The sequence below is a fragment of the Lepidothrix coronata genome, unplaced genomic scaffold (genome assembly GCF_001604755.1).
Source record: "Lepidothrix coronata isolate B3197 unplaced genomic scaffold, Lepidothrix_coronata-1.0 Scaffold36, whole genome shotgun sequence".
Classification (NCBI taxonomy): domain Eukaryota; kingdom Metazoa; phylum Chordata; class Aves; order Passeriformes; family Pipridae; genus Lepidothrix; species Lepidothrix coronata.
The window spans coordinates 3,952,712-3,978,629 of NW_016690216.1; the positions used below are offsets into that span (position 1 = coordinate 3,952,712).

General features: G+C 40.3%; 2 protein-coding genes across 5 annotated transcripts in view; one reads left to right on the forward strand and one right to left on the reverse strand.

The window, feature by feature from the left end:
- Window positions 1-768, reverse strand: part of JPH1 (junctophilin 1) — an 83,154-nt gene extending 82,386 nt beyond the window's left edge. For all 3 annotated transcript variants that reach the window (XM_017812449.1, XM_017812448.1, XM_017812447.1), the window contains exon 1: window positions 349-768. In XM_017812449.1, the coding sequence (XP_017667938.1) occupies window positions 349-727 (379 nt within the window). In that variant the 5' untranslated portion in view covers window positions 728-768. The remainder of the gene's footprint in view (window positions 1-348) is intronic.
- GDAP1 (ganglioside induced differentiation associated protein 1) overlaps window positions 493-25,918 on the forward strand; it is a 31,096-nt gene continuing 5,670 nt past the window's right edge. The window contains exons 1-5 of one of the 2 annotated variants that reach the window (XM_017812451.1): window positions 493-547; window positions 20,269-20,461; window positions 21,676-21,849; window positions 24,406-24,500; window positions 24,965-25,079. In XM_017812451.1, the coding sequence (XP_017667940.1) occupies window positions 20,356-20,461; window positions 21,676-21,849; window positions 24,406-24,500; window positions 24,965-25,079 (490 nt within the window). In that variant the 5' untranslated portion in view covers window positions 493-547; window positions 20,269-20,355. Of the gene's footprint in view, window positions 548-19,956; window positions 20,067-20,268; window positions 20,462-21,675; window positions 21,850-24,405; window positions 24,501-24,964; window positions 25,080-25,918 lie in introns of those variants that run through there. The other variant, XM_017812450.1, reaches the window with a different exon arrangement.

A 25,918-nucleotide genomic window follows, 5' to 3' on the forward strand; every position in this document is an offset into this window, starting at 1 on the left:
GCAGGCGGCCGTAATACGGATTTCTACCAGCTGGCCGGGAGAAAGCGCCGAGCCTGGGCAGCACAGCCCTCCCGGAGTGCAGCCGGGGCCGGGCGGCTCCTCACGCAGCGGGGCGGGGCGGGCGCCAAGCACCTGTGGCGCTCCCTGGCCGCCAGCCGGGCCTCGGGGGCGGATAGGGAACGGCGCACCGCCTCGGGCTAGGGAAGGAGGAGAGACCCCGGTGAGGGCGCGGGGGTGGAAGGAGGGGCCGTTCCCGCGGCGCGCCCACGCAGGCGCCCCCCCCCCGCCATTCCTGCCCGCCCGTCCCCCGGCGCCGCCGCGCGCGGGGCGCCCCCCGCCGGCGCCCACCTCCGTCCCCGTAGGTCTCTACGCCGTATCCGTCCTGCAGCCCGTTGCTCCAGGTGCCCTCGTAGCGGGCCGGCGTGCTGAGGCTCTGCCGCACCCCGTAGCGCCCCTTGAAGCCGTGAGACCACTCGCCGCGGTACATCCACCTGCCCTTCGTCTCCACGCCCAGACCGTGGCGCTTGCCTTGCGCCCAGTAGCCCAGGTAGGTGTTGCCGCTGGGCCAGGTGTAGCCGCCCGCCACCTCGAAGCCGTGGGACCAGGAGCCGGCGTACTCGCCCTGCCCCTTGGGCCCGGTGCAGATGCCGTGCCCGTGGGCTTTCCCGTCCTCCCAGCCGCCGCAATAGGTGCCGCCATCGTCGAAGTCGAACCGGCCGCCCGTCATCCAGGGCAGCGGGGCGAGCGCGGCGCCGCCGCCGCCTCCTGCCCGCCTTCCCTTCCCTGCTCCGCCTGCCCTGCCCTGCCTTCCCCTCCCGCCCGCCGACAGCTCCGGCGCTCCCCGCGACTGCGAGCGCTCCGCCGGCCGGCCGCCCGCGCCCAGCCCAGCCGCAGCCTCGCGGCGGCGAGCGGCGCCCGCCCCCCGCTCCTCCCCGCCCGCCCCTCCGTGCCCGCCCGGTTCCGCCCCCGGTGTGGCCGCCGCCGCGGGGCAGGTGCGCGCCCCTGGGGCGGGCCGGGGGCTACGCTGGCTGCCGCCGCACCTAGATGGACTCTTCCCCCGGGAGCGACCAGGCAAAGGCGGCTGCCCCCGGGGGAGGTCTCCCTGTGCCCTTCGTTCCCGGGAAAAGGTGCCCCCCGGTGGTCGGGGACGCGCGTGTCCCGGGGCGGGGCGGGACCGGGAGCGCGCAAACCGCGCCGGGGTCCCCGCGGTGCTCGGGGGGCAGCGGCGACTCCGCGCTCCGGCTGCGCCGCCCTGCCCTGCCGTGCCCTGCCTCGGCGCTGCCCACCCCGCGGGTTCCCGAACAGGTTGCAACTGCACCTGCAACGCAGGCAAAATGAGAGGGCTTTCGAGTGCTACTTGTGAGTCTTCATTTGCCTTTTTTTTTTTTTTTTTTTTTTTAATTTTCACTTTCCCTGAGCTTGAAGACTAGCTTTCAGCTGAAGTTGTTCGTGCAGGGCAGAGCCGAGTTGTGGTTTGTCCCTTTTCCAAACCACACGTGGAGCTCACCGTGTTCCACGGGTGGAGAAATGAGGGGTAAAAGGAACTTGGACGATATTGAGGCTGCTGGGAACTTCATAAGTCACTCTCATTATACCATCAGCCTCACGGCCGACGGGTGACTGAAGGGCGCTAAATCCTGCCAAGTCCTCCTTTGCCAGATATTTGATAATCAGATAGAAATATAAGGGCGAATGACAGGAGAAATATGGAAGAGTAGAAACAGTAGACAGAATAGTGGAGAAGGGATTGAAACCTCCTGTCATAGGGCATCTTAGCTTTCTGTTCTTTCACAGTTACAATCCAGGACTGGAAGAAAATCTGAAATAAAATGTTCCTCTTCAATGGGGGTTTTGTTAAAAGCATGAATCATCCTTGTCAGTCGTGGAGAGTGGTACTATCTGGACACAGATGATTTGGAAACATGGAGAAATAGCAAAGCTATGTTAGGAGTAATGAGTAAAACCAGAAACATAATTGTAAATGAAGGATTTGAAGAAAAGGCATCGGAAGTTGAAACAGTTAAGCTTCAGAAATCTATGCCGAATTCAGCCCAGTTATAAGCAGTTTTGACTTAAACCTAAATGAAATTAAAATATTGCACATACTAAACATATCCATTGAAGTTAAAATTTTCAAGCTTTGTCCTTCACAGCACATTGTTCTGTGTACATTTTTATACCATGCTTACACAGTTCAGTGCCAAAGTATCTCTACTCGTTCTAGGGCAGAGTTGAGCACCGTAACTGATAGATGCCTCTCTTCTCTTTTGTCATAGTAAGAAGTGTGTGCTTGTTTCTGTTCCAATAAGAGGATTTCTAATTCTGGTTGAACATGCATAGGTAGAAGACTCTGCACACGTATTTGGACACATATGTACAAGGAAAAAAAGACACCATCAAAGACCTGTGCCTTGTCCATGAGAAGAAGAGGAAGCTTTCAATGCCCCTTTTTTCCCCGGGGAATTTTATTCCATAGTTTTGGAGTGTAGAAAACCATACAGGAATGTTGTTTCTGTAGCATAGGCATGCAGTCTTTAACATATCTTTGGACGAGGCTGTATAGTGTTCTGAAGTTGAGTAGTGAGACCTTCACTGCAATTTGAGAGTTTTGGAAAGCCATTATTGAGAATGGAGGGGAAGTCTGAAAATGTTGCAGTGGGTGGGATTGCTGAATAAGATGTGGTACAGCATCCTCTGAGTATTGCTTGACCTCATCAGATTTTATGCCCTATATGTCTTGCATTTCTTACTCAAGAAAAAGATTGGAAGCAATAGTTGTCATGACACGTATGCTTTGAGGAGTTCACTATTTTCACTCTAATAATCTCTTTTCTGATTTTTTTCTTCTGACACAAAATAAAGCCCTGTCACGTTCCAACAGAATTTCGGAAGAGTGAGATATTTTATATGGGTGTGGGTAACTACCCGTTGGAAGTCAGCATGCGTAATAACTGATACTGGTATACAATTAACTAGCTGTTGAGGTCTTCTGTTTATAACTGCATGTTATTATATGAGAAGTTTTTATGAAGTACATGAGTTGTCGCGCTTGAACTGGAGCTGTTGAGCATTGGGTTTATCTGTTGGGGAGCTACTATTGCTTTACATGGTGTTTCTGGGTGCTGTGTGCACAACAGAGGTGTAAAGCCACTATTGCCTTACATGACACCCTGTGCATAGCAGGGACACAACCAGCACAGAGGGGAGCAGAGGTGGAGAGTGATGACAGGTTAGCAAGTCCAGACAGTGCTTCTTCAACTTGGCAGTGGAAGAGGTAGCCTCTTGAGGGAGTATGAGATTGTCTTAGCCCCTCTGTGGATCTGCGCTGCTTCTTTGAAGAAGCAGCCATGTTCTGCTGCCTAACGGCCTGGACAATAATCACGGTTGCGCAAGTCCTTTACCAACCTGAGTATCAGTGAATTACTGGATTTGCTGTCATTTCCACCTCAGTAGTTGTACTAGTGAATAATTGGATTTGCTGTTGTAATGACCTGGGTAATTGCACTCCTGATGCACATGTGTCACTGTAGTGTTACTTGACGATAAATTGTTTATCCCTAAAGCTATTGATCTAACGTCTATTATGGTATCCCAAACCTGTAACTAATTGGGGCTGCCTTAAGTCCTTACATCTGTACAGTAGAAGATGATGTATCGTTGCATAAATGAAATAGGCATCTGCCTATTAGTCCTTTGTTTTACCCCCTTGGTTTAAATTTTACAGGTTTTAATATTAGATTAGATGAATCAACAAGATCAGATAGGCCAGAGATGAAACAATGAAAATTTTAGGAGGGAATCGTATTATTTTTCTTGTGTTATCACACGTGGGTCAGTGGCTCCTTTTTTAGTGATCTGCAAATGATGCTAAAATCAGTGGTAATTTTGCATGTGGTTTATATTTTCAGGTGTATTCATTAAAATGAAGTAATCAATTTAAATGAACTTGACACTTGATGACAAGATGAATTCATCACTGACAGCCTTTTCTTATTCCCTGCTGAAAATTTAAATTTTGATCCATGTGAGAATAGAAGTGCTTTGCAGAGAACTCTTAGCATCAGTCAGCCAGGTCTTGATGATGTAAGACATCACAGGTGTCTCATTGCTGATAAGGTTTTAGATTTATTATTTGAGGTTTTTTGGTGTTTTTTTTTCTGACAGATTTTGCATTGACAAGCCTCAACTTTAGTTCATGCCAATATGTGTTTCCTTCTGGCTGCGGTGTAAGTATTGTTCATATGCAACCTTTAGCATGTATGTGTTAAATACCTTAGATCCACCGATTTTGTTTCCTTTCCTTCTGCCCAGAATTAAGTTAAAAATTATTCTACAACTCCATAGATACAGGAAGTAAGCAGTTATAGGTCTATGAATGAGTTTATCTCTTTTGTCCAAAATAAATAGAATTGCTTCCGCTACTTTTTTAATCTACATTATAAGAGTTCTTTTCTGAAGTCTTTCATACATGTAACACTCAGAAAATATGAGGGCCAGGTGCAGATTATTTATCATTTACAAAGAAGTCATCACAGCACTAGGTCTGATAACACTGTATGTATACGAAACACGAGTGCATGGTGACACAGTATGTATGCAAAAACTGTGCTGTGGGGTTTTATGTAAAAAGGCCCTTGGTACAGGGATGGTAGATGCAGCAGGTGAAGACACACTAACTCCAGAGATTTAACATTAACTGGATACAAAACTGCTGAGTTTAAACTATTAGTCTATAGATATCTGATGCATGAATAAAAATTAGGCACATTTATTCTTACCCATAAAAGCCTGATTCAGCAGGGAATTACTTTAAGTACTTCAGTAATCCCATTTACTTCAGTGAGACTACACACGAGCTTTAAATTAAACATCTGCAAGATATCTCTGCTCAAATAAAGCAAGCTCTAAGAATGTTCTCAAGTACTCTGCAGAATGGAGGCAGGATGCTTAACTGATGAGCTCCATGAGCTGCACACATTGTATTGGAGGAGTTCACAAACAGGACTGCTGTGTGGGAGGCAGAAATAGAGAAGTAAAGGTGGTATAGAAGCCACAGTGTAGGAATTTCAAAGGCAAATAGGTCTTTCCTGGCTCCATATGAGCAGCCACAACTTTTATGCCTATTTTTATGTCTGGATTCTAAATTAAAGTTTATAAATATAGTTCTGTATAACTTTAACACAGATAATGTTGTCTGACTTCTAGAACAGGAACATAACACTTTTTCCTAATATACTGTAAATCCACATAAGGTAGTGTAAATATGGAAATAATAATTCTACGGGATTTTTTCTTTTGCAAAAAATTTGCTTAAATATTTGAGAAATGTTGTGCTATGAATCTACTCTCCTAGATGCGTCAGTAAGTGTCAGTTCTACCTTACAATTGAAGCTGGGAACTAGCCAGTAAGACAGTATATTTAATTCCAGAGATATTATGCTTACTCAGTGAATACAGTTATTATTTTCTTTGCAAAAGTGCTGATAAAGCTTATAAAAACAAAAATACAGATACTTTTCTAACTTGAAAACAAAATGAGTATGTTCTGTACCCAGACTTCTATTTTCAGCATTGTTCCAAGCAATTGAATTAGATTTTAAATAAAAATGCAGGGTTTTTTTTTTAAGGAAATGTAGCATTTATGTTGATCACCTTTGTCTCTGAAGTAATTTTACAGTGACAATACTCTCCATACAAATACAATACAGTGTATTGGAATGATTATGGGTTTTTTAATGTATAAAGGTATTAGGATATTTTATAATGGTGAAAAAAATAAAAAATATTGTTTCTGGATCTTGTCAGCATTTACAGTTGTGTTGTTGGTTGTTTTGGGTTTTTTATATATGTCTACAAAACAAAAACAAGTGCATCACAATACCTTAATCCACTTAAAAAAAACCTAACTCCAAATGTGTTTGATTTTATAACACTTGATTTGAAGAAAAGTGTCATATCATAATGATTGCCCTAAATTAGCACTCAAATTATACATGTGGAAAAGATCTACAAAATCAGATTTATTCCCAGCAAGTTTTTCCTAAATGGTGATCGGAATTCTGCAGCTGCTGCAGCTCAAGTCTTGCTTCCTCAGGGAAGATGGGAAAGGTTTATGGCTTTCCTTTTTGCAGCAAATTCTGAAGTCTGAAGATGGTTTGTGTTGTCTTGCTTGAGTATTTTTCTTTAGCCCAAGCAGGTTCTGTCTTTCATTATTTTCTCCTAGACCTCATGATTGTCACAGTTGCTGTTGTCTGGACTTTCTCCAGTTATATTATGTAGTTGCTAATTTTTCTGGTTTTGAAAACAAAACACACTATTTGGTTAATATTGTGTCATATTAAAGTAGCATAATTTTGTATGACTCCCAAATGACATTATTCTTTTACACTGGTGCCAGGAATCAGCAGTGTGATGATTCTAATCTCCTCCCCACAACAAGATGATGTGTAACAGCTCATCTTCAGTGCATGATTTGCTGTTTTCCTAATCCTTTCCCACAGAATATTGTTTACGTAGTTGCTTCCACCTTTGTATTAGTGAAGTTGAGTTTCACTCAGCAGGTTTTCACTAGCACACTCTTTTTCCCTCCATAAGATTGCTCTCAAGGTAATTTTAATTTTAATCCCATGTTGCCGGTCCTCCTGCGTTTTTAAGTTTGCACATTCCCATATACAATAACTGAACTCTTCCAAGATCAAGGTTATTAATGAATGCATTGAATATTAAAGGATTTGGTACAGATTTAGCATTTCATACATCCTTCAGGCGTGGGACTTAATAATTATTAACATTACTTAGTAACTGTAAACAATGTGTAGTCTCTTACAGCTTTGCCTGGATCACCTTTAATGAACATTAGCAGCTTTGCTGAAATCAAAATACATAGTATCTTTTAGTGAAAGCTGATCTCACCGGTGCATCTGAAAGCTTTCCCTCCCCGCTGAGCCGGGGTACAGCCCTTCCCTTTGCCCTCCTCGTCCTCCTCCTTTAGGGCTGTCTCAGTTTCCTTTTCTGGTACTAACCAAGATTCATTTTGTGATTTGGCCTTTCTGATTTTGCTCCTACATACTTTCACTCTTCCCTAAAATTCATCCTTTAGTAATTTGACCTACTTTTTACTTGCATATACTTCCTTCTAGTGTTTCAGGATCATTGAAGAGCTCTCAATTTAGTCGTTTATCTTGTGATACTCTTTCTCTCTTCTCATCAAGGTAGTCTGTGTTTATGCCCTTCACATTATTTCTTTAAGAAAATGGATTGCTCTCTTTGGAGTTTTTAATAAATTATAACCTAGTGGAGAGCAAATCTTAAGTTTGTGGTTTTTACAGGGCAGTCTTGGCTGACACTGGCTTGAGATATTCTCATGCCCCCAGCCGTCTGTGCTGCCAGCACAACTGTTTCTTCATTGAGCTGTGATTTGGATCAGGGAACCAATCCAGCTTAAAAATAATCCATCAAAAAGATTTATTTTTATTTTGCTCTTAAAGCTGAATCCTTTGCTCTGTTTGCAGAGCATCTATACAAACAATTGCCTTAATGCAATTGAAAGCAGACAGAAAAGCTGACAGCTTTACTGGTCACCTTTTTTGTTTTTAATTCTATTCTCTTTTTCTAGGAATTACAAGTAATATCTTCTCATAATCTTTCACCCAGGTTGCCCTTAGTCTTGTGTCTTCAGTCAGTTTACCCCGCATTGATTAAAACTAAAAGATATTCCATATTTGACGTAGTCACTTATCTGCTTGGTTACAAAACTTTTCCCTGTACAATGGTCTTCCAGTACCTGAAGGGAACCTACAAGAAACATGGAGAGAGACTATTTAAAAGGGCATGTAGTGACCGGACAATGGGGAATGGTTTCAAAGAAATCTGAAAGAGAGTAGGTTTACACTAGATATTAGGAAAAAATTCTTTACTTGGAGGGTGGTGAGGCACCAGAACAGGTTGCCCAAAGAGTTTGTGGATGCCCAGTCCCTGGAAATGTTGAAGGCCAGGTTGGATTGGGCTATGACCAATCTGGTCTACTGGAAGATGTCCCCCTGCACATGGCAGGGTGCTTGGAATGAGATGATTTTGAGGCCCCTTAATACCCAAACCACTCTATGATTCTATGTTTCTATACTGTAATGACCCTGTAGTATCTTCCCAGCAGGTCCCTTTGTTGTTGAAGTCCTCCATCTTCACCCTGTTCTGTGCTTTGAAGAACTAACTAGCAGCAGGACCCAAAGCTCTAGAGTCCTGCATTGCCGTGTCCTACAGATTTTCCAGGTGCCTGAGGAGGTCCAAGACCTGATTGAAGCTTTTCTAATTGTTTGGAGGGTTTGTATTAGCTCTCAGAACAGGTAAGAATAGGGGTTGTTTAGTATTTGTTAGTGGTGTGCAAAGCATCTCTTTTCTGCCTGGATGTGTATTTAGTGGCTTTCCTTTGTTTCAAATTGTAGGAATGTCATACTTTTGAGATCTTAATTCCTCTGGTAATTTTCATGTAAACTAGCTAGTGGGTTAAATAATTTTCATCCATGCTGCTTTATATGGCCAGTCTTCACGAGCGAATATTTGGGAAAGGTCATTAACCCTTCGAACCTGCGCAGTGGATTTTTTTTTTAATAGCGTAGGAAAAAGAAGTTCGGCAGCCTTTCTGCTCACCGTGGTGCTATTTTTCTGAATACCTCTATTGAGAGCCACTTATATCTTCCCAGAAATCTAGGCCTTTTGCCATGCTTTAGGCCACCTATTAATTGAAAATCCTCCTTCATTAGTTAGCTTTTTCATCACCAGTGATTGCAGACCTTCACAGAGAGAATTCCTTCTCTGGCAGACAGTCCCAGCTCCACTGTTTCCCTCTCCTGACTCCAGTGAAGAAGACCAGGGGTCTGTGGTCACACCGGGATACCTTTGCAATGGTGAGTGCACCTCAAGATCTGTGCTAACTTCTATAGGGATCACACCTCTCCAGCTGCTCCCTGGACCTTGCAGTTCCTTATAATCTGTCCTGATTTCATCTGGCAGATTTTATCAGACACAGGGATGAGGCCATATATCTGTCTGTATCCATACCTAATTTTGTCTTAACATGAGATCTGTCTTGTGACTTCTTTTTTTTCTTATAAAAATGGAAATGCTTTTTTTTTTTTAATTTAAAGATGATCAATTAATGTTTAAATAGCAAATAGATATAATATTTATAATTTTAAAATACATGTTGCTGGCCATGGCTGTCACACTCCTGTTTTGCCGTGCTGAAGCAGAACAAGCAGCTGTTGCCTTTCACCAACGAATTAGTGTTGGTGCTTCTTATACCTCACAAAATTGGTTAACTGTTCTTCTGAGTGAATCCATTTGTGAAATTAATTGAAAATCATTATCATTCTAATTATGACAATGTTTTGGGGTTTTCTTTCAGATGATGATGTAGAAAAGGCAAATGCTACCAGAGATGCAAACGCTGAGGGTTTTGCTCTTTGATGATGAATATAATATGGATGCTTTCATGCACAGTGTAGTCACTTCTGAGATAGGTTTCTATTAACAAAGTCTGCAGTAGAGGAATTGAGCTTTAGAGGACACTACCACGGGGCTAAGCAGGCTACACTGCAAAGACCATTAATAGAAAGCCACTCCCTCAATCTGCTTAAACTTTGGTGAGGATAATGCGGCTTACTGTAACTGATTTTTGATAAAACAGTAAAAGACAAACAGATGCTTGTTATGCCAGAGTTAATAAGTGCACACCATTGATAAGTTTCTTCTATTGATAAGTTTCTTATGCTTATCCAGGAATATCTGTCCCAGGGAAGAAAATTGTTCTCACCACAGTTAACACACAAGTCAAACACCTGAACGTATTTTAATTTTACATGAAAAAATATAGCAAGGGTTAGTGCATCATAATCAGCCTAACAAATGATTTAAACCTCCCAGCTGGTATGAGATTTCATTTATTCTTGACTTGCTTCTGTTCTGTTGGCTTTTTAAGTGCTTATAACATAATGTCATGATATTTTTATATGATGAAGAAACCCGTTCACCATGTGGATTACAGTATCAGCCCCTTTTGCATCTTGAAAACTGACTTTCTTAGCAAATGCACTTAATGTAATATCATGTTGCTGCAAAATAGTTTTCTATTTCAGCTTAAAGCTTAGATTCTACTCTTTGGAAGGCACAACCACCAGTGCAGAATTTTGGGTGATTCTCTCTGTATTCTGCAGGTGCAGTACAGTTTTTATGCTCTTATTTTGGTGAAGTCATATGAAATTGTGTTTGCAGCTCTGCATGTGAATAAATTATGTATATCTCTGCTTCTGGCAAGTACAAGAAAGACATTGGACAAATTAGTATTTGCATTATTTTTTTCTAAAGAGAAACTGTGTGACTGGGAGAGTTTTGAGCCTTAGTTTTGTTTAAAAGTAATCTTGTCTTTTTTTAGTAGAAAACATTTTAGGTATGGAGTCTAACCCAGGTTTCCTAGTGCACTTTTTCAAAGTATCATCCTTTAGTAACTGTAGTTCTCATAGTAAATAAATTCCCTTTATGTAGAAGCTTATGGTTTTGTACAAAAGGTCCTGTATGAAAAAGTATCCATTATTTAAGTTTTTGTATCCCAGCTATACTGTATATTCAGCATGTAACAGTGGCATTTAAGATTCATACCAAATATAAAAATACCTCTTCTATGACAGTGTCTGCTGTAATCACAAAGTGTATGTTAACCCACTACACTTCCTAATAATACGGTGTATTTGGAAAACTATTATATGATGTTCTGTTATGTCTGAATGCCTAAAAAATATAATTAACTTACAGAATAATCATTTGTATTTAGTTAGGCATGTATTTATCACTAAATCTTTCACTTGTAGGTATGCCTAAAATCAGCAGTGCTGTGAAGTCCATTGTGGAGATTGCCTTAGTTTGTGTTTTAGGTTATTAATTTTAAAATTTGTCGGTGGCATTAATCTGCATGATATTTGGCTATGTTAGGTACAAAGTTTTTTTCAGCTGATTTGAGAACTAAAATTAATTTTGAAATTCCTTTGTTTCATATGATAACACTGCAAAAATTTTATTAATTCACACACAGTTATCTGTCTGCTATTTTTGCTTCTATGAGGTTCTGCCATGAAAACAAGAATTTAATAGAGCTGGAGGACTGTGGTTCTGTGATACAACATGCTGAAGTTAGAAGCTGAGGGTTGCAGTTTTGTTTTCATATATAAAGGGATATGGATTTGTTTTTGTGTGTTTGAGACTGCAGTTTTTTTGTCTAATAAAACTGTAAATCAGATTTAATCTTTAACAGCTGGTTGCATATTTGAAAGATTGAGCCAAATGAAATATTTTAAAAATGTTAGCCATTTTTAAAAATTTATTATATCAGGATTTTCCTACTCAAAATTTCAGTATCCAGTTTTAGTGCTGAAGATTTATTTGTATAGGCTTAATAGAAGAAAAAAGTGATCTTTTCTGTGCCATACAGTATCAGTGGCATATACATAGATTTAAAAAAAAAATTAATATTGGCAAAATGATAACACTTGAAGTGTGAAAATGTGCATGTGATTTTAATCTGAAATTTTGTGGGGTTTTTCATTTTTTTTTCATTTTTTTTTTCCTTTCTCTTACAAAGTCTTGCACAGATCTTGCGCTAGGTTGGGTTTAATCAATCACTGGAAGTGCCTGGCTCATTCTGCTGGCTACTGAGTGAGTTTCAGTTTGTAAACTACTTGCCTGATTTTGGAAGAGGTGATCCTATGTGCATGATTGCTTCAAGAAGTGCAGTATTTTCCCACCTATTTTCACAGTTTTTGGGAGACACAGATGATGTCCACATTTGGAGGTGTTGTGCAGATCTGTAACTACTGCGTTGCCACCATCCTTAGTTAAGATTTCATTTATGGGGACAAATAAACTTGTGCCCCCATGCTAATTTGAATTATTTTATGAGGTAGTTTTTATTTAGCTTATTTTCTTTTAATGTAACCTAGGAATCTGATCTACCTAGAGTACAAATTGTTTAACGTGGTTATTGAAATAAGACTGTGTGTTTGCGTGATCAGGTTGTTAAAATGGAAGTCTTCAATATGCAAGTAAGCTTGCTACCAGTAAATTTTGTTTTATTTTATCCTGTCATGCTTGGAGTGAGTGTTGAAAGACAAATGGGCAAGTGTTGCTCAGCCAGAGGGGAGAAGCACGTCATACAGCCCCCAGAATAGCATCAGCAGTAAATATGGTCATGCTGTTCTTCCCCGAGATAGACCCAGATCACATTCGTAGCACCCACCAGGTCTGCTGGTTACCAGACGTTCAGAGCCTTTGATGAAACATTTACAAATGCAGCTGCGGTTCGGAGGGATCTTCTGCCGGCAGTGAAGAAGCTGACATCAAGAAAACCAGGGGAAACGGGATCACAAGCCAGGGAGTTCAAACAAAATGCAGTTTAGGGGGAATACAAATTTAATCACAGTATTAAAACACTGCACCAAGATACAAATGTATTGTAAAGTGAAGTCAGAGAGAGGCTGAGATTTAAAAAGTTTTTTTCCAGTTCCAGTTATTTCTCACTTTGTGCAGTATATTGAAATAAAGTAAGATAGCCTTGAAGGTCTGTGGCAGTGGCCTATCTAACATGTAAGAGGGAAAAATTTAATTATTCAAGGCCAAGAAAAAAACCTGCTAATTTCTTCATCTTGAAAAGATAGATTATCCCCTCTGGGCCAAGAGAATGTTCTCACTTCCTTGTCCCTAAGCTCTGTTCATATTAACTTGTATTAATATAGCTTCTAAGCTTTTATAATGCTTTTATTTTGCTCTGAGGACTGTAACACACCGGTCAAATACTGCTTTTGTGTTCTGACCTACGTCCTGTTGACAGGACGCTACAGGAATTAAGCCAAGGCATTGCGTCCTCCTCCACTCCCACTCCAGTTTGCGCATCTCTGTAAAATTTGAAAAGCTCCCTTCAGCTTCTGCAGCTTCTCTCCTCTGGCTTTGCCTCCACACCGGTGCATTAGCCAGGGTGTTAGTGGAAAGGGTTTGTTATTTCAGACACATACCATCGCCTGCTGCCCTCACTTCTCCCTTGCACTTGCACAGGGCATGGAGACAACTTCATACTTTCATTTGTATCAGTTACACACACGGGATTTAAATTCATCCCTTTCTCTGTATAGTGTTTTTTTTTTTTTTCTCAGATAACTCAGTAAATGTCAAATAGCAAGTATTACTGCCTTCAGCTGGCACTAATATACTGCCTCTTTTTCTTTAGAAAATCTCATTGACATTTCTTTAAATGTGAAGAGAGAAGTATGCTTTCAGAGCAGTAGCTCTGGAATTTGTTCTCTATTTGTGAGTGACGTTATGCAGTTGAGAAAAAATCATGCCAGCATGTTTCAGTCAGTGCCAAAAGAACATAGACAGCAATTCGGTGCCCAGATCTATTGCTGCCCAAAACTGTATCTTGTCCTATTTATACTTTCACAAATGAAGGTCTTGCTTACAGGGGGAGTTAGGTGAATGTTGTGTTTGCATGATATTTGATAATGAATTTGCGCAGCTGTTTTACATTCTGCTGTTATTTCAAGCATTGAAAATTTAAGGTTTTAAGTGGCACAGATAGTTTGTAACAATCAAGTCAAAGAATCTCAGTTTCTTAAATTATCATTACTTGTGTTGGAGTTAACTTCATTTGAAATACCTGGGTGCCACAACATACTTTTTTCTCCGAAACAAGGGAGTTTGACCATTCTTGGTATTCAGGACACCTAAACCATAAATAGTGATTTACTCTTAAACACCTATACCATGGTTGAGAAAGAAGAGTAGAGAATAAAATAGTAATTTAAAGTGGAGTCTCTTTGGGTCAGAACTCAAATTAGGGAGTTATGAATTGTTGTCAACTAACAGTCCAGTTCTTTTGGGCTTTTTCATCAACACATGCCAAGAGGCTGGAAAACTCAAAGAACAATTATCAATCAAACACAATTTTGTTAATTTGAAGAAAAGCAGGAGAAGTTGTTTAAATCTGTCTGAAGACCTAATAAAATAGTATCCTGATGTCTGTCTGGGGAGGATGGAAGTTGTGTAACAGAAACGCTGAGTCTCCCTTTGTGAAGCGTAGAAATGAGAGCTGGTACCGGAAATCATGCATATGGAGGGCCCTCCACTGGGAAATATGAGGAATGAAAATTCCAGTTGGCTTATACAGATGTTGTGAGAAGTGGAACTTATTGAAAATTTCTTCAGTTTTTCAAAATTCAGTAAATACAATAAATTGATATATCATAATGGACCACTATAAATTCCTTTTTGTTTCTGCTGTACTATTCTTTGAAAAGACAATGCAATACTCATGCATAAATTAGGTGATTTAGATTGGGGAAAAAGATGTTAGCAAGAGAAAATATTCTACCCACACTTAAGGCCCCCATCCCTCCCTGAGACTACGTGAGCTGGGTTACCAAGTCAGTCCCCATGATTTTTCTGGGGTGGTGTGGAGCCTGCAGATAGGCCAGGATAGAACAACCTTCATCCCTGCTGCTGTGCTGGCACAGAGTGCTCTGGGACAGGGGGGTGACCTAAGCTTTTCAAAGCACTTTTATTTTTCTGACTATCTCATGAAGTGAGATTTCAGGGAAGCTAATTGAAATATTTTGCCTGTTCGTGTTTGGTTATTTAGTCCAGCTTGCAGAAAGGTAATGAGCAAACATCAAGAATTAAGGCTGAAGAAATAACAATTTCCTTATTTAAATGAGAACTATATTTTTGTGTTGTTTTAATGATTAATGCTTCCTTAGTGGCAGCTATTTTTTTTACTTGTCAATGAAAATGTTTGGAAGTGCATGATTATGCTTTAAAGTTGGCTGGAACAAGATTAGTTTTAGTTTAGTTTAAACTTACTTGCAAATTAACTTAAAGTTTTCACAATGTTTTCAAAGATTTTTAGAAATTTTTGAAAATTATTAAACTTTAGGTTTGTTTTAGGGATGGTAAGAATCTGATTTCTATAATTTTTCAGGAAGGATCTTTTAAAATTGTTTTCCAGTCAGAGAAAATACTGCATGAGACTTCAAAGGACATTTACAAAATTGTACTTAACCCCTTAAATTTCCTTAAGTCTTTCTGTGTTTGGTTGTCATCCCAGTTACTAGATATTTATATTTTGCAGTGCGATGTAGAATTTGAACCTGCTTAAGAACTGAGAGAGGACCCACTGAAGTCACTACAAATCACCCCTCTAACTTTGGTGGACTTTGTTTCAGCATCTGTCTAATCTTTTTTACTAGCTCAAAGTTGTACACTCTGGTTGTGGCCACAGGCAATGGAAGGTACTATTTTTAACATTCATTTTTTGTGTTGTGGTAATATGTGAATTCTAATGGGCAGCCAAAACCCAGTGTGCCAGACAGTCCTGTGCAAACAAAATGTCATCACTGTTAGATTAAAACCAGTATAAAAATATCAACACCTGGATGCTATGCACAGAGGTACAGAGCACAGGAGAACCTTTTAATAGAATTTTCAGTCGTGGGTTACTCATCTAAGTTAATGCGTGGGAAGATGAAGCATGTGAAGTGATGATACAGATGATGATACAGAATTGTTCCTAAAAGCTCAGCAATGGTCTGAGTTTGTGAGCCAGCATATTACACCTGTGCACAGAGACAGCAGACATGGATAAGTTTATAAAAACATGATTTAGTTCTTTTGAATTAGGCTGATATGTTAGATTTATAATGAAGATGTTGTTTCTATAAAAGCTTGAGGAGTGATAGATTGGATAAAGCTTTAATGTTAATATATAGATTTTAAGGTTGACAGCTAAGAAATTGCACCTTTTTCACCTTATGTAAATACATTAAGTATCTTTCTGTGTTTGATTTAAAAGCCTTATATTTCAGGAAAATTCATTCCAGTCATCAAAACTATGGAAGTTTATATAGCATTAGAACAATGAATATTTTTGTTATATTGTAATCACTAATAACTATTTTGAAGTAGACTTACTATAAAACTTCTAAGAATTTTATGTAGAAAAATTAATTATTAAGCAGTGTTTATATATGAAACTCCTGCATGGAACAGGTTGGACTATAGTATTTAGACAAAACGTGAAAGAATTTTGGGATGAAATCCCAGAATAAAACCTAGTATGATACGTTAAGTAACTTTGAAAATGACTAAATAAATTCTGTTATAAGTTGATTTTGTTGGATGTAAAATGGTTATTAATTATATTTCTCGAGAATATGCATCAGTTATCTAGAATTGCCATCCCTCCATGGTTTTATGCAGTTAAATTAGGGCACAGACAGTCTCAGCTGGGACTATCAAGATGTATCTTTGCTCTCACTGTTTCTAAGTAGTTGCATATCTAATTCATCAGTCACATTAAAGACAGTTCTTGTGTCAATATTAAGTCTCAGCTGTGTATCTGAATTCAATGCTAAGTTCTTTTGACTCATGTCATCAACAGTAATGCAGCATCTGCCACTGGAATTTAGTCAATAACTATTGATGACAGAAGGTCCAGAACAGAACCTGTCTTACTTTCCTAACCAGTATTAACTCCTGCATCACTGTCAATTAGGTCAGTTCTGCACTTGGAACTGAACCAATGCATCTGTTAATGATGCATAAACAGAATCCAGTTAATTTTTAGCTATAATGGCTCTGGCTGCATAGAGAAAAGCAAAAAGATTTTTTTTGCCCCTGTAATCTAATCAAACTTGGTTTTCAATATGCACAGCAAAATCTGTTTAGAAATAAATAGTAATTTTTTACTTGCATCAATCACTTTAATGACACATCTGGCCTAGATGTTTCTTGTCAATATCATGGAGTGCAAGGTGAAGTAAAGAAGGAAACTGATTACCAGAATACTGATTTCCAGATGTTTGACCCAATTTACACAGCTGTTTATCAAGTTGATTTTGTACTGTTCAGTTATTAATATTAGCTGTAAATGTTATTTTTTTCCATGATGTAAAAATTTGTGAATTAAAAAGACACTTGTAGGGGGTTGTGTATATATATATATTTTGTAATCGTGTACAGACCCCAGAGAAGCCATGTAGAGAAATAGGGCAAGAACATCAGTGTGATTGGAAAAATGTTTTATCAGGCAGGGCTAGGGGGCTGCTTGCAGATGCAAGATGCCAGTCAGATTTGCAGCTGTGTGCTGCTTTTGTATTCATGACACATACACATTAAAGGTGCCTTTATGGAGACTTTAATTTCAGTTGTGTAAAGCTTTGTGTAAATGCATGTGGAACAAGGTTGTCCAGGGTGCAGTGAGCTTTTTCATAGGTTGGCCCTTCTGCTTGCTTTTCTTCAGGTATGAGGAGGCAGAAGGGCTTGGGAACAAACATAGGGGGATGGCTGGGTGCTCGTCCCGAAAGATAAGGAATCAGCCCCTTTTCTTCTTCATAATCTCTGGAATGAGAAGGTTCTTTGCATCGTATATTTGGAAAAGGGAGGCCTCGTGTGGTCAGGCTTGAGAACAGCTGCCTGCCTGGCTGGGGGGAGCCCGGCGGCAGGCGCTCCCTCCTTCAGCTGAGCTGTATGGACATACGGGTGGTATTTATCACTGAATCACAGAATGGCCTGGGTTGGAAGTGACCTTAAAGATCGTCTTGTTCCAGCCCCACTAACGTGAGCAGGGACACCACTACTAGACCAGGTTGCTCAGAGCTCCATCCAGCCTGTCCTTGAACACCTGCAGGGATGGGGCATCCACAGCTTCTCTGGGCAGCCTGTTCCAGTGCCTGACTACCATCAAAGTAAGGAATTTTTTCGTAATAGCTAATCTAAACCTACTCTCAGTTTGAATCCATTCCCCCTTGTCTAGCTCTTGTAAAAAGTCTTACAGGCTATTGTAAAATATCTTACACGCTCTTGTGAAAAGTCCCTCTCTTTCCTTCTTGTAGGTTCCCTTCAGGTACTGAAGGCTGCAATTAGGTCACCCCTAAGTTTTCTCTTTTCCAGGCCGAACAATCCCAATTCTCTTAGCCTTTCCTCATAGGAAAGGTACTCCATTACCCTTATCGTCTTGGTGGCCCTCTTCAGAACCTGCTCCAATTGGTCAGTGTCCTTTCTGTATTTCACTGCAATACAGATGACTAGATTGCAGGAAGAAGAAACATCTGAATATGATTGCAGCTGCTCTGTTACTGAACAGGTCTGAAGTAGGAAATATTGTTTGCATTGGTCCTTTTTTCTTTATTGTACTATAATATAGATACCTTTCGTTGCCTTTCTAGGCAGCTAAACCAGGTAACAAAACATAATTCAGAAGTCTATGTGTGATATTAAATTAATTAGCTGAACAAGAGAATTGGAGTAGTGGTCTATGTGGTGACTGATAAAATGACATTTTGATTTAAAGGCAAAATTAAAAAAAAATAGCAAAACAGAAACCTGAAAGAGTGTCTAGTGCATATAAATAAATAAATAAATAAATCCCAGTTTCTTGCCTTGAGTTATTGTAAGATCTAGCTGTGAGGAACTGCTGTATAGCAACCTAGGCAGGGACCCATTAGAATATCCATGTGTCAGTGAGTCACAGGTTAAAGCCCTGGTGTATGTGAGCATATTCCAGCACTCTTACCTTAGACATGTATCTTAAAGGGAAGTAAATCCAGCTATAATGTATTTATCTCATTCCATTAACTGCATTCTTATTATCCATTCTAAGCACATTCTCCAACTTTCTGAAGAATTCCAATTAAATTAAATGCCCCAAAATGTAGGATTTACCATCAGTAACGCATTGACTGCTGTCAGCTGGTATTTGTGAGAAGCCTCTTGTCATGCCTGACCTTCTGAAGAGATTATTTTGGTTTGTGACTAGCACTGAGAAGTCTCTGGGAAGGCATTGGGCTGCCCTTGGGTCTACTTACATGAACAGTGCAGGGCTGGAAGCTGGCTTTTTGTTTCTTCTCTTTTTTATTTATAAGATTTGTCCATTACCTTGTCTCTTTCAGTGACTTAAATCCTTTCACTTGCTTAACGTTAGTAAAAATTTCCCTTAAACTTAAATGTACTTGTTATTGGGATGTCTCTCTCAACATACTAGGTTCAGGTCTTTGGGATACTACTGGTGGGGTTCATCGGTTACACAGAAATTGCACATAGGAGTGAGTTATCAGGCTTGCCTGAAGTAGTTGCCTTTACTGGGGATTGAGCAGTCAGAATGAAGAGAACAATATTCTGGAGTTTGTAATCCCACCGTGCTTTCTAGTTTGCTAAAATCTCCCTGATGATGCTGATAGCGTCTAATGGATACACTGTCAGCAACTGCATCTTCTAAACTATCTCCAGTGTAAGATACAAAGGAAGCATTTTCTGATGATGGAAGCTATTGTTATCAAATACTTTTCAAAAAGGACCTTCACACAGGGGAAATGAAAAAAGACTTGCAAAACTGTTCAATTTTATAATTTTGTCTAGAAAAAAATAATAATTAAGAAACCTTCTCTCTTGAGATTGAAAGAACACGTCAGGAAGCAAAAGACGTTATTCTCAATCTTTAGTGTTTAGTTTAGTGTTCCTTCTTGCTATGACTTATTTCGCAGTAGAGGATCTATGGCCACAGGGTCCCATTCAGTATGTCTTCCGGTAGTATTTTTTTTCTTCCCCAAGCACATGGATGCAGATGTCCCTGAAATTCATAGTGGAAGCACTCGTTCAAGAAAAGAAACAAATAAATGCAAAAGGGAAAATCCTGCCATGTGACCTTTTCCACTTGCGCATCCCTCTTCCTGCGCTTCCCTAGGGGATGCTGTAGACGGCTTTGCGGGCGGTTTCCCCTTAGGAAGGGTCGTTCTCCGAGCAGTGCGGCGGGGGAAGAGGGGGTGTCCTCCGCATCCCCCGGGCATTCCCTTCTGTTGATTTCCAGGAGCGGATCTGCGCGGGGCGGGCCCGGCCGCCGCTCCTGCCCGCGCAGCCTCCGCCCCGCCCGGCGCCGCGGGCCGAGCCGGGCCCAGCCGAGCCCAGCCGAGCCAACCGACCCTATCATGGCGCCGCTGGTGCTGTACCACTGGACGCAGTCCTTCTCCTCGCAGAAGGTGAGGGGGGCGGCGGGGGCGCGGGGCGGCGGCCTGCGGGCCCCGGATCGCCCCTCCCGCCGTGCCGAGAGCCCCTGCCCGCCCGCGGGGGAGCCGGGTAGGGGGGACGGAGGGAGGAAGCGCCCGTGGCTGCGGCCAAGGCGAGCCGGGTTCGGCCGTGCGGGGACTGCTGCCCCCGGGGTGAGCCGTGGTGCCCTTGCAGGTGCGGCTGGCAATAGCCGAGAAGGCGCTGAAGTGCGAGGAGCACGATGTAAACCTGCCGCTGAGCGAGCACAACGAACCGTGGTTCATGCGCTTGAGTTCCTCCGGAGAAGTACCTGTCCTGATCCATGGGGAAAACATCATTTGTGAGGCAACGCAGATTATTGATTACCTGGAAGCGACGTTTGTAGATGGTAATCCCGCAGGCATTTCGGTGTGAGATCCTTCCCCTCGCCCCGTAGCGTGCCAGCAATGCTGGGGGCAGCTCTGTATCGCTGCGGGGAGGTTCACTCAGGACTGAAGTGCTTAGAGTCTCACAAATAAATGGGCTCTCCTAATAGTTGGTCGTGGGGGCTGAAAACGCGTTCCTTTAAAATGAACTGAAGGCCTTCCAGCAGTTTCTCGACCCTTTCAAGTAAAACCTACCACTGTCGTCCTTAACCCTTCAGGAAGGATGGAAAGGCAGGAGTGGCAGCAGCACTGTGCTGTGCTAACCCTGCGATGACACTACCATGAAAAATAAAGTGTTGAACAAAGCTACATGACTATGGTTGTCAGGCAGGTCCAGATTCTCTGTAAGATAAGAAGAAACATGCTTAATTCCAGAATAATCTTGGGTGGAAAAATGAAAGTAAAATAAGCAAATTATTTTTGGAGCCAAAATGGAGTGAAAAGGTAAAAAAGTAGGAAGAGAAACCTCAGAAGTGATCACGTGCAGGTTTTTGAATTTCTTTGTGTCTGTATTGCTAAAAAAAACCCACCTCCTTCAATTTTGGAAGCTGTATTTTTTATAGGTGTGAAGATGGCAGCATTTTGTATTTCAGGGATTTAGTGCTGCGATTTCTAAGGCCTGAAGAAAACGTGATTGTTGAGAGAACATAATTTGTATTTAATGCTGGCTTTAATCAAAAAAGGAGGAGTCAGGGCCCAGGTAGATCGAGGACAGGGTAAAACTCAGTGGTGTGCGGAATATTTCTAACCATGCTTTGAGTAGGATTCCTATACTGTAATTTTTGCAAGCATTACAACAATAGTAATGTTTCAGCCTTAACAATTTCCTGGAACCTCAACTGTGCCCTAGTGTTGGAGCACTGCAGGGTTGTGTGTCATGATTGCCCATTCCTAGAAGAACATAACAGATGCTGAATCCGGTTTTCTGATTTGAACACCTCTTAAATATGTGTTTATGTGGGTTACTGCATAGGAATTGGAATTATTAAAACATTTGAGAATGAAGTATGTGTATATACATTTCTCTGAGCTGCAATAATACTATTGAGTTACGGTGGGGAGCAAGTGAAGCTTTCTTAACTGTGGCTGTGTCACCTGTGCCAGTTGAACATCACTGAGCTTTGATCAATTACATGGTTCTTCTTCTCTTAACTTTATTTTTAACTTTATATTGCAGAGGAAGTACCAAGATTAATGCCAGAAGAGGGGAGCATGTATTATCCAAGGGTGCAACACTATAGAGAGCTTTTAGACTCCTTGCCTATGGATGCCTACACACATGGCTGCATCCTGCACCCGGAGTTAACAGTGGACTCCATGATTCCAGCCTATGCTACCAGCAGAATTCGTAGTATGTACTGGTATAGCTCTGACTGTCTATCAGTAGGCTTTTGCATTACATTCATCTTCTTAAATGCACCTTAAGCAGAAGATATTGAGCACAGCTTATGAATTTTAGTTGCAGTCATTGATGATTTGTCCATATACTTTTTATTGATTATGTAGTCTCTTATAATTTGAATATGGGAAAGAGGAAGTGTCGTTTTTGAGGTGTCTGTGGAGTTAATTTTTGTGCTATGGTAAACTTCTAAATATTGTTTTTATGTTTCCTTCTAAGTATTACAAATGAACTAAGTAGTTCTAGTACAAGGATCAAATCCTGACAACATGACTGGGTGATGATTCCCTGTTTACATTATATCCTGAGATCTTTGATTTTTTTGTGAGTGTCAGTGGTTTATATTGTGTTGATTTTTTTGTATGATATCTTAGAATCATCCGTAGAACATAGTCAAATACTGCATAGACTTTGAAATGCAATACTACTATACTGTTACTAAATTCATGATATCATAAAAGGTGATACTGTGTTTGAGAAATTCTATTTCCAACAAATTGTGTTATCCTCCCCCTTAAAATTTTTGGCAAGTCAGTTCTCTTATTAGAACTTAGCCACACTTTTGTGTTGTCAGAAGTAAAGACAGGCAGTTAATTTTCCATATAGTTGCATGAATTACGTAGCTGAAGTAACACAGAATCATAGAATGGCCTGGGTTGGAAGGGAGACCTTAAAGATCATCTAGTTACAACTCCGCTGCCATGGGCAGGGACACCATCCACTAGAGCAGGCTGCTCCAAGGCATATCCAGCCTGGCCTTGGAGACTTCCAGGGATGGAACATGCACAGCTTCTCTGGGCAACCCATTCTGGTGCTTCACCCCCTTCACAGTAAAGAATTTTTTCTTAATATCTGATCTAAATTTGCCCTCCTTCAGCTTAAAGCAATTCCCATTTGTCCAAGAAATTTATTATTCTCTTACATCAGTGTACTGTCTGGTTTAGTGGTTTTTTTTTTCCCCAAATGTGAATGCTAACTGTTTATTGAGCAATTGTGCTTTAGTCATAGGCATTGTTGATATTTTTTTTAGTTTTATGTCTTAATAGTCAGTGCTTTTATTATAGTTCACTTTATGACATTGTTTTCTGCATTTCTCACTGTATATATTCTTACCCTCTAGCTTCTAGCTGGTATAAATTGTTGTCAGTTTGCACACGTTCATAGTGGTAGAGCTAAAATTATCACTCATCTAAATTGGGATGTTTTCTTACCTTTTTGTACTTAAAGCATAGCCTACTTTTTTGATTTGAAACATTTTTTTTAATAGCTTGTGAATGTTCCCAAACAATTCCTTTGCACGTTCAAACTTTTCCTTGATGGTTTAGTTTTCAGGTTTGAAAAGCTAATCTTTTTCAGACTGCTAGATGTAATAAGGCATGAGCCAGTTCTGTATTATGTTTATGCATACCAGATCCAAGCAAATAATTAATTGCATATGTAAGATCTTAGTTGTGTGATTACATCCTTCAATTTCTTCATATACTATGCTGAAAGATGGCTCTCACAGCCATATCAGGTTGAAGTGAATATATAAAACAGTGAGTTCATTATTCTCTAGAAAGAATTTTTATCAGTTTGATTTATAAGACTTAATTGGAACTAAACTTAATTATGAAGTACCGGTGAGAGGTGATTCATGCTCTATAATTATTCTTTTGTTCTCAGTTTATTACTAGAAAAACTTATTTTTAGAAGAAGACTTATTATTCACTATCTTTTGGTAATCTAGGTCTGTAAGTATGGCATTTTACAACAAAGTCCCATTTTAAGGAGAGAAAAGGCTATACACATGTAGTAGAAACCAGTAAAATTATCTTAAACTTTTCACATCATTCCTTCTTTAAGTCATGTAATGAATGCTTTTCTAGAACATCCACATAGTCCTTAATGAACATTTCCAAAAGGGATCACATGCTTTGCTATAATATTTTAGCTAACTGAAAACACCATATTCAGTGGTATTTAGGCTTTTTCTTTGAAATTATGCATGCAACCTGGAGTGACCTTCAATAAATCTGTGTGGGCCTGGCTGCACTTTCACAGCATGACAGATGTGTTAGGAACTGAGGTACAAAAGCATCAGAGACCTAATGTATTTGTAGTAGAATTTTATGGATTTAGCACATATTTTGGCAGCAAAATGCTTTTTTGTGAATAAGAGAAAAGTATTAATGAGATTTCCTCATTTTTGCACCTATAGAGGATATTGCAAATTGATGAGCTAAAGGTGTGGTGGGATCAATTTAAGCAGCAGTTAAGTTTTCCAAAACATGATGTTTTTAAGTCCTGACTTGGAGCTGATGCTGTATTGAAGTACCACTTCTCATTTAGTGTGATATTTGTACACAGGCTATTGATCAGTCCCTGTGGATTGCATTGTGAGTACGTTTGGATATCTAATATTTGTCATTCCTTTTTTTTGTTTGGTTTGGGTTTTTTTGTGGTATTTTTTGTGTTTGTTTTTTTTTTTTGTTTCTTTGTTTTTGTTTTGTTTTGTTTTCCAATCAGGCCAAATAAGTAACACAGAATCAGAATTGAGGAAACTTGCAGAAGAAAATCCAGACCTTCAAGATGCCTATATTGCGAAACAGAAGCGCCTTAAAGTAAGGAAGCTCTTTGTATTCCCGCACTTTATTATGAGCTTGTTAGTGTTAGATTTTTTTGTCACAATGTAAACATTTGTTTCACCTGTCATTACCAGTAGTGTCATGCAGTGGTTTAACCCTTCAAGGCATGAAGCAGTCTGCCCCCCAGATCAGCTACACACTTCAAGTGTGTGCTGAAGTACTGGACTGGTCCTACTGACTTCAAAGGTAAGTACACATCAGTGCTGGTGTTGGGCTGTTGAGCACCCTGCAGGGTGAGGCAAACCTCGATATGTAACATTTCTAATGTTTTTCTTCTGTTATCTGAATTGTCACCAGTATCCAAATGGTATCCAGCTGACTGTGTGGAGAAAATAATCACATTTTATGAATAAACACTGTAGTATCTTAAGTAAAAGATTCTCTGATAAAAATACAAACTCTGTATGATGATTAAAACACTAACTTGTGTATATATTTAGTCTAAGCTACTGGATCATGATAATATAAAATATCTAAAGAAAATTCTGGATGAACTGGAAAAAGTTTTGGATCAGGTCGAGACTGAATTGCAGCGTCGAAATGAGGAAACACCAGGTAAACTATTATTATTGCTAAATCCTGTTGATGCTTGTGTTTCAGGAGACTGAGTGAACTTGTCAGCACCATTATAGAACTGCTTTTAATGTGTCTGATTTGTTTTTTTTAGTATATACTGATCTAACATCACAAAAGGGATCAATACTGTTTTAAATACTAGCTTACTTTACTGTTGCTGTCAGTGAGTTCTCACTGTCTTGTGAGAGTGCTTGATCACATTCTTAGCAGAGTATAATTAGCTGCACAATTTTTCAATATTTTATCAACAAAATCAGAAAAATTTAAACTAGAGAATGTTGAAGTTGTAATTGTAGGCCTCAGTATAACTATAATGATCCACAACCTTAATGTTTAACGTAGATTTATTACAATCTTGTGTAAATACTCTCCTGATATTTGTGGTATATGCAGAATGAGCAATCTGGATAATTGCTTTAACTGTTAGGCAAGCCCCTTCCCTTACCCTCTTGGAAAGTGGTCCTGTTTACCTGCCATCCACCCAAATGAAAGTCAAGTTTTCACAGAATCACAGAATCATCAAGGTTGAGAGAGACCTTCAAGATTGTCTAGTCCAACTGTGAATGTAGCACTGCCATAATCACTCCTAAACCATATCCTCAAGTGCCACATCCTGACGCCACGTGAACACTTCCACAGACAATAACTCCACCACTGTCCTGGGCAACTTATTCCAATGCCTGACCACTCCCTCAGTGAAAAAACATTTCTAATATCTAATCTGAACCTCCTGTGGTGCAACTTAAGGCCATTTCCTCTCCTCCTTTTACTTGAGACGTGGCAGAAGAGACCGACCTCCAACTCACTCCTTTCAGTCT